At 31.3% G+C, this 9,738-nt stretch overlaps 1 protein-coding gene across 1 annotated transcript; it reads left to right on the forward strand.

Annotated features, from left to right (window-relative positions):
- Window positions 1-910: 910 nt before the first annotated feature.
- On the forward strand, window positions 911-4,573 carry LOC132719988 (uncharacterized). The gene is made up of 2 exons (XM_060703964.1): window positions 911-996; window positions 2,881-4,573. The coding sequence occupies exon 2, from the start codon at window positions 2,888-2,890 to the stop codon at window positions 4,571-4,573; it is 1,686 nt and encodes a 561-aa protein (XP_060559947.1). The 5' UTR covers window positions 911-996; window positions 2,881-2,887.
- Window positions 4,574-9,738: the final 5,165 nt, after the last annotated feature.

Consider the following 9,738-nt stretch of genomic DNA (forward strand, 5'->3'; position numbering starts at 1 on the left):
CTTAAACCAGGCTTTTTAAACACATCAACATAAGTGCTTACTTTTCAGGTGTTGCATCAAGTTAGTTGTACTTGCTGATTTCGGACATGATTCGCCCGCAAAATATCGCATAACAAATACAATCGATAGATGTATAATACCACCAATAGAATGATGAGATTAAAGTAATATTAAATTTATAAAATGAAGTCCGTGAACCCTTGTTTACACTGTCTGAATTATCTAAATGTTAGATAAATTATCTATTTGTGGTTTTTCCGTACCATTAAAACTATAAATAATTTAAAATGTTAAAATATATATCTTATTAAAGATGAAAACAATTTGTATCGAGCCTTTAATATTGTGTTTAATCACCAAATATTTAAAATAAATCACAACCTAGGAATTAATACCTTTGAAATTACGATTTCAAATACAAACAAACATACACATGTATGTTTTTGAAAAGTTTAAAGTCAATTTATTTGAAAACGAAAGTACATTTTAAAGTTGATAAAATTCCTGTTTGATAGCTACTGTTTATTTAATCAGATAAAGATGAATTATATCAATAAGGTTTAAAAGTCTTTCAAATATGATAAAAAAAGATCAACAAGGAAAGACGGCGTTCAATGCACGTAACACTTAAACTTTAAAACTGAAACTAACTGTATTTAACCCTTACCCCACTAAATATCTTAAATGGACTTTTTCCATCTTTCAATCAGGACATAACCATTCATCGATTTTAGGGATATTTTTTAAATAAATTTTAACTGAATAATGAACAGTGCAGAATATGATTTGATGGCATAGTACGTCGATTGATCTAGTACTGGTCTCTCATGGGTAATATCTGCAAGCAGAAAGTTAAATGTTAAAGGAATGCTATTATGAGTAATCAGTGTTGCGAAACAGGGAAGTGATATTGATATCAAAGTCCATATTATACACAATTTTTAACATTGAAGCGGACATATTTTAACCTGTGAAACAATTTAAGGATTTTGTAAGGTACAGTATTTTTAAACAATATATTTAAAAGCTGAAATAATGAATTAAAGCTGAAATAATGAATTAGATATACAATGCTTTGCTGTTGTTATTTTTAACGCAAGTTTTGCTTCTTTATAATAATGTGAGCAAATTTTGACAGTACAATTTCAACATATTTAATATGAAAAAAACAAAACATTTACGATCGTATTGATTGATAATGAACTAGCACACATCATGCTTTGTAATTTTCTGCAGGCCAATGTTGTACAAGCCCACATTGGACTGGATCAGTTTAGGCAATGGCCGGGCAACTAAAATGTGCCATGAGTTACAAACTGTTTTTAACTTTTTAACTGTATATCTTATCTTTTAATTAACTCATAGTTTGAGATTTTTTCACAAATACATTTTTGTATAATGAACCTTTCTTCCTTTATTTTTTTTTTGCACAAACATACTCAAAAAAGTGTGATGGTAGGTGAGTAGGTAGGTAGACACAACACAGCACAAAACAAATTTCAATACTGCTTCGTTATTGCAGTATATATTAGGAAATGGAAAACAAGGCAAACACTGTAGATTCTAATTTTTTTATAGTATTTCAATTAATATCCCTTTAATTGGAAAATGTCACATTCACGGGTTGTTAGAGGATATACGATATACTCGTATAGTATTATTAATCTGAACATCACTGACTGTTAAAAACTGTACTATCATTACAGATATTAAAATTATTAGCTTTGAACATCTCTGTGTATAATGCTCATTTCTACACAATATACACCTATTTTCCGATCAAAGAGATTTTGTAATGAAGATATCCAGTGCTTGAAATGCCTTTTTTAAGCTACATATAAGTCAGTATAATTTTTATCATTTAAAACACAGCATGGATCTCAAAGCGCAAATAAACAACATGTACATTTAGTATATTATTTTTGTCATGAGCTATACAGCTAGCTTTTAAAAGGGTGGTGGTTCTACTCTTGTCTTGCCAACTCATGTCTGAAATAATGCAACGATGGACGTTGATTTTTTTCTTGACTTGTAAAGCTGGAGGTTTTCCATGTGATATTAGCCATTCTGATATGATTTCAACTCAATTCGATTAATATTATCACAGGCTAGCAAAAGTTTGCATTTCCAAACTGTTCCTTATGGTGGCTGACATGTGCCATTCGTGTTTTCGTTCCGCGACACCGCTAAGTCGAGAATTTACAAGTTAAAATGGCGGGGGCTCGGAGCTAATTAGCGGGTGCGCGAGGTGAAGTTAAATAGATAAACTTCGCCCCACGCTCCCGCTAATTAGTACGTTTTCGTCCCGCTACCCCGCCAAGTTTATGGCGGGGGCACGGAGGGAAAAGAAGCTAATTAGCCAGTCCGAGGCGCGAAATTTAATAAATAAAACGTCAACCCACAGGGGCACAGAGCGAGATTTAACAAATAAAAAGGCGCGGTCGCAGGTCGAAAACAAGGAAATTAGCGGGGCCCGGGGAGAAGTTTAATAAATAAAACTTTGCCCCGGCCCCCACTAATTAGCGTGTTTTCGATCCACAACCCCGTCGAGCGAAAAGTCGAGAATAATCAAGTTAAAATGGAAGAAGCGCACAGCGAAAACACCCTGTTTTCACCCTGCGCCCCCGTCCCTGTTAAATTTTTTTAATCTTGCTTCGCTTTCCCAATTATTTATTAAAGTTCGGCTCGCGCCCCCGCTAAAAAGCATGTTTTCGCTCCGCGTCCCCGCCTTTTTAACTTGTTTATTCTGGACTTTTCGCTTGGCGGGGTCGCGGGGCAAAACTACGAATGGCACATATCAGTTTCTTGTTTTTGTACTTGACATGCAAAAGTATAAAGAAACAAATATACAAATACTTAACTTGTTTATGCTAATTTTAGGTAAACCATGGCAGTCCAAGGAAAAAAAGGATCAAATCAGTTTTTATCATCGACAACATCCTTGGCATCAGATGAAGATCTTCAAGTGTACTGCCAGCCTTGTGATGAGGAAGGAACCCGACTCCCTGCCCATGGTTTCTGCACTGATTGCAAGGAACACCTTTGCAAGACATGCCTTACAGTCCATAAAAAACTTAAATCTACAAAACATCATACAGTTCTAGATGCTACAATTATGCCTAAAGTTTTGCAGCAACCCTCAACATCCATCTACACAAGTCAGTCTGATGATCTTACAACACCATGTTGTAAACATCCACAAGAAATCATTAAATTCTACTGCAATGATCATAAAAATTTACTTTGCAGTGTTTGTGTTACCCTTGAACACCCAGCTACTATCTGCAAAGTTGATTATATACCTGATACTTCTGGTAATATAATAGACAGCAAAGAATATCAAGTTGTCTTGAAAGCACTTAATACAACTTTTGACCAATATCAACAGATGGAAGAGGATGTCAAGGAAATGACAGCGAAATCAAACAGATCACTAAAAGGTGCACTAGAAGATATTAAAAAGTTTCGGAAAGAAATAAACCAGAGACTTGATGAACTGGAGAGACAAGTTGTGCATGTAGTCAAGGTCACAGAACAAGAAAATAACTCAAATATCACAGCAGTAGAAACAGCGAATGAAGAAGTTACCAATACTTTGAAGATATCTTCAGAAAAAATTAAACAGCTTAATACATCAAAACAAGCTAATACACTGTTTATGGAGCTTAAGCGTGCAGAAAAAATGATGGAAGATGTTAAGAAAACTGCACCTCAGCTTTCATCATATGATGTCAAAGAGCACCACTTTAAAGAAAATGAAACATTATTAACTAAGCTTAAAACTGAGAAGTCACTTGGTATATTGACTCACAAACCCTTACATAAAGAATGTCAACCTGTACAAATAAAGTCTAGACAATCTTCATATGAGGGAAAAATCTGTGTGCAGACATCAAAAGATAAAAATACATGCTGGATAACAGGAATGACTCTGCTGACTCCTGATCTTCTTATTATCACTGACTACTTTGACAATGCTGTAAAGATGGTGGATACTAGAATTAAATCTGTGTCTGATCAAATACAATTAGATGATAGACCATGGGATATCACGAGAGTAACCAGTACTGAACTTGCAGTCACACTTCCTAACAAACAGAAAATACAGTTTACATCAATTTCATCAAACAAACTCAAAAAGAGGCACACTGTGAAGGTTGATGGGGAATGTTCTGGTATAAGCTGTTTTCAAGGTAAACTTGTTGTGTCATTCGAAAATCCTGCAAAAGTTCAGATCCTTGATATGAATGGCACTATACTGACAGCAATTGATGGAAAAAATATTTTTAAATGTCCAGATTATGTCACATGTAACAGAAGTTATATCTATGTATCTGACTGTGACATGAAGACAGTAACAAGATTAAACTGGCAAGGTGATGTGATTGGTAGTTATAGTCGTATGAGTAGGCCTAAAGGAATATCACTGTCTGATGATGGTACTGTCTTTGGGTGTGACTGGTACGGAGAAAAGTTAAGAAGAGATACAGGAGCACTTCTACCGGAAAATCGTTTAGGAGAATCTAAAAGAAACTCTAAATTGTGTTGTTGGATAAAACAAAGAATCAACTAGTTTTACCTAAAGAAAAATAGCAACTTTCTATACATTTATAAACTGTCATAAAACTTACACCAAGGTATCATATGAAAGGTGTTCAATCATGTTGTCCTGTAAAGTGTGCATTCAAGCTGCTGAAAACAACCAATATGCATTTACCTTTTTCTATAAAAAGAAAAACTAAACTAACGAACACTAAGCCATACACACTGAGTGAAAACAATGATGATTACCCTTCATTTATCAAGAAAAATGTGTAAAACATGTCTCAAAACTTAATATGAAGTGACATATATTCCAATATCACATTTGTATGGCAATTTGTATAATATTTCATATTTTAGTGCCATTTACACTGTTATTATGTGAGGTATTTTATTTTATTTTTCTTTACATGTTTATTATCATTATTATTATTATTATTATTATAAATTTCATGCTGTGTTTTTATATAAAATGTATTTATATTTTTCCTCATCAAAATGCATTATATAAACTGTTCTTAATGTTTCAGCAATTATTCATTTTGTAAAACTTAAGTTATATTCATTCTTAATTTTGATATAAAGGCATTTGTAAATTCTTAATGAAAGAAGTATCAAATGATAATAAAAAAAACATTAAAAACATATTAATATGACTAAACTGCTGTAATAATTTGAGTCGATTTACATTTAAAAAATACTATTTTGAAATCATTTGAAAAAAACTATTTTTGACTATATTTGAAAGAGTTATTTTGACATATTTTTCAGTGAAGTAAATTCATGTACATATATATTCATTATTTCACACAGAAAGTGAGTTGTTTTCTTTTGTCTGCCCCATTATATGAAAAATGTATTATTTTAAGGCCCATTCAGTCTCAGAAATGCTTCCATTTGTATTCTTCAAAAGCTTTTTAATTTTGGTTAACTTTAATAGTTTTCTAAAAGTTACTCATTGGTCAGTTAACTAAACCATCTTTTTCATATCTTGCCCTCTGGCAACTAGAACAGTTAAAGTGATTTATTATTTTGTATGGAAGTCAAAATAGTACTTTAGTTACATATTGCTACTTTATCAAAAATCATTTCTCTTTGTTTTCTCTGTTTTCTTCTAACATTCTCTAAAACCATTATTTAAGCATTATGGAATCCATGTTTGACCTTTCTTAAAAAGGCATTATGTGTTAACCTTAATATATGTTTGGTAAAATAATCAGATAATCTGATTAATAAAAATTAATGATAGATTTTTAGTTAATTATTAATAATTTGTCATCATTTAAATAATGATCAAACTGTGTTTATTGGATAATTGCAGTGAAGTTACAGCAAACACTGACTCAAGTTCATGATCTGTTCGCGTTTTTGCCTGGTTCATATACAATTAAAAACAAATAATAACAAAAAAGTGTCACAAATTAAAATTTTCATTCAAAATCCTACTAAAAATAGCAGCGTGGACCATTTTAATTTGTTAACCAAATACATGCAATAATCATGTTTCTTAAATAGCAGAGGTATTCTATCTTTCAACTGTTTCGAGAATCAAAGACAACATTATGGAAACAATCTGACTTAACAGTTAATAGATTTTATATAAAAACAAGATTTCATTAGATTTTTTTTCATTTTTTGCATGGATTTGTGTCCATAAATGGTTATAAAATTGTTTTCTATTTTTGTTCAGCTATGGAATTATACATTGGATTTGTTTTCAGTGCTAAAAAACGACAGTGTAAAATTAATGCTAATTTTTATTTTATCAAAGGGGCCTGTTTAATTTTTAATGTAATAGATAAACTCGTAGTTTAAGTACTGATTTCTTATAATTGTAAATTCTTTGATTTTTGTCAAAGCAAGTCACTGCCAAGTGGTGGGGACTATGCTCGAAACACATTTGGAAAAAAATATTGTAGGGAGATTTCTAGATTTCTTAAAGGAAAATTATTTCTTATATAAAATAAAAATGATATTTTTAACAAAAAAAAAAAAACAAAACAACAGCCTCTTTTTACAAGGTTATTTACAGATCATGGGTATTCTTAAATTATTCTACATGTTGATGTTGTAATAAAAGATGTTAAGTCCCAGTATGTTTCACATTTTCCCATCATTATTCATAATAAAGTTGTGACTATTAAAGCTAAATTTAATAATTTGACCTTGATGATCAAATGTGGTTCAAAGGTCAAGAACACATTTAAGTTAATCATCAGTTGTGTCATAAGTACGTTTTTGTCTAAGAATGAAGCAAATCTATTAACTTGCGCAAAATACAATAATTTGACCTTGATGGTATATTCCATTTATAGGTCGTGGTCATTTATTTGTTAAAGTATGAATCAAGTCCGTGAATGTACAGCCTTATGTATGGTGGCTGTTTTACCCACAGCAAGGGTGCTGAGCGAAAACACGTTTAATAAAACTTAATTAAAACTTAATACCCCGTCCCCCGCCATTCCATTTCTGGAAATCTGCGCCCCCTGCAGGACGACGTTTTATCTTTTAAACATATCGCCGCGCCCCTGCTAAATAATATGTTTTCGCTCTGCGCCCCCGCCATTTCATCTTGTCAATTCTCGACTTTTCGCTTGGAGGTGTCGCAGGGCGAAAACACGAATGGCGAAAATCAGCAACCATATTTATGAACATATGGTGGTTTAATTTTCCATCTATTTTATATATGCGGTCTCGCATTGTCATGACTCGTCAAAAATGGCATATATATAATAACAAACAAACATATACCAGAATTTAAATCAGTCAAAAGATGATTTTTAACATAGTTTTAAACTACATGATTTAGTTTTCGAATAAAAAGAAAAGCACAGGTATTAATAATTACACAAAAACAAATTGCTTCGATCATGATATGGCAATGATAGACATCCAAATATGCAATGATATTAATGTCACATAATGTAATGGATAATTTGAACATGTTCTATGTGTTCATTTTTTTTCAATTTCTTGTTTAAATATTTCAAAACAAGAACAAGTATAAGCCGGGGCAACATGTCAAGCCCAATGAGAGTAAAGAGACCAGATAAAACAACTAGATAGGGACGGTTTCAGGTTTAGAGAAAAATGTTCCCTTGATGAATCGCCAGTATGCTTTTGTCAAAGGTATAAAACGATCCATATCACTATAATACCGAATTAAGTAAGCTATATTTTTATCAACTTGCAATATTTGTATCAACTGGTAATACATGTAAGCAGAGTTTTTAAGTTAATTTATATTCGATATAAAAATGGAATCGCTCACTCATTCAAATTAACATATCCATTACTTATACAAAAGATTCCATTCTGTAAAAGTTTAACATTAATCTGAAAATCTTCTGTACTGTGTTTGCCATTAAAAAGGTTACAATTGTCAGCAACTTGAAAGTCACTGGCCCGACATTTTCCAAATTTAAAAAAAAGGAATTACACATATCACAAGAATTTTATGCAAGTTTCGTGTAATTTATTTAAGAGAATAAACATTATATTTTATCACATACAACATCTCACAGGTGTTATGCAAAGTAAATGAATGTAGCTTACAATAAGATATGTGCAAGGCTTACTTTTACCAAGGTTATCTTTCAACATATTTTTAACTCTAAATAATGACATTTGAATATTATAGATAGGATAGTTTAGAGATAAAACAAAGTACCAGAGATAAAACAAAGTATATATGAAGTGATGAGTTGTTAAAGAAATTTGTTGGCAAATTTTGGATAAACCAATCATGGATATATGGAAATCAAGTTTCCGGAATGAACTTATTTAGATAAACCAATAAAAGATGAGTAACATAGAGAAATGTTACTAACCAAACAATAGCTTGACAAGTCGATCAAGTTAAAAGCAAATCAGAATAAAGATAATGTACACTAAAGAACATGTCAATTTCATGTACGTATTAACTTACATTGATTCAACAGAAAATCTACTTTGAATAATGAAAGTAATCAACATTGATCAAAATATGGTAACCAAGATCAACAAGGAAAGGCGGCGTTCAATGAACGCAACCCCCATATATCCCAGCAACAAGAACCAATGGCAAGGAGCCCAGGCGGACCCCAAACAAAAACAGGACAGAAACAGGACAAAAACTTCATGTCAAAATATCATCAATTAATTTTAGTATTATTTCTGGTTATAGAAAACAGATCACTGGAGTAAATAACCTTCTTAGATATGTTTGTAACTAATAAATGTACATGATTTTCAGAGGCTAATAAAACATTGTTAAAGGCATGAAAATAAAAAAGACATTTATCAAATTTAATTTCACAAATAACTAATACTAAAGGAGTATTAATAACTTTCTTAACTCGGACTTAGATAAGTATTATATTTCAAGTCTTATGTATAACAATCTGGAAAGTGAAGGATCCTCGGAAGTAATGGAAACAACAATTTAATTGGAAAATTGCTGACTCCGTTTGATTCTGTCTATTCATAAGCTTGCAATAATTTCACAACTTCAAGGACTGGTTCTTAATAGAAATCATTCATTTAAAATATAGTAGCATTATAATAAATCATGATGTAGTGTCATAAAAAAATCTTATAAATGTGAACAATCACTTGCACAAAAACAGTCATTTTTATAATGCCCAAATTCTGTTCAGACAGATGTTTTGCTTTTTTGATTATTTATTAAATGCTCTTTCACTTTTTTTTACCATTGAATTATAATAACAAATTACCTAATGGCAACTTTGCAGTTTGATAGCCCCCTCTTTAACTGAAATTCTTTGAACCTACATCCATAATTTTCACAAATGAAAAATATTTTACATTAACAAAAATGTGTTATCCTTAATGCAGAAACAGAGGGATTTTGGTCACATGAAGAAAATCCAGCAGTTCATTAAATACAAGAACAAGTAGTTTTATACCAATATGTGTGCAGCTTATTCATAATTTATTCTGCACTTATCTTTCAAATATAAGCAGGCAAATAATTACATTGTTAATATGCAAATTTCTCCTAAAATAGTTTTCTTCACTTCAACATTATCATACGGAAAACATAAACCAAGCAAAATCTTAATGATACCTTACTATTTTTTCATGTCAAATAAATTCTCAATAATGGCGTTGTGCTTCCTCTTTATCACAGCTTCAAGCAAAAACAAACAAACAAACAAACAAAAAATCTACTTATTAACAGTATCTTTCATAAAA

The sequence above is a fragment of the Ruditapes philippinarum genome, unplaced genomic scaffold (genome assembly GCF_026571515.1).
Source record: "Ruditapes philippinarum isolate M1 unplaced genomic scaffold, ASM2657151v2 ctg9807_1_1_1_1, whole genome shotgun sequence".
Classification (NCBI taxonomy): Eukaryota; Metazoa; Mollusca; class Bivalvia; order Venerida; family Veneridae; genus Ruditapes; species Ruditapes philippinarum.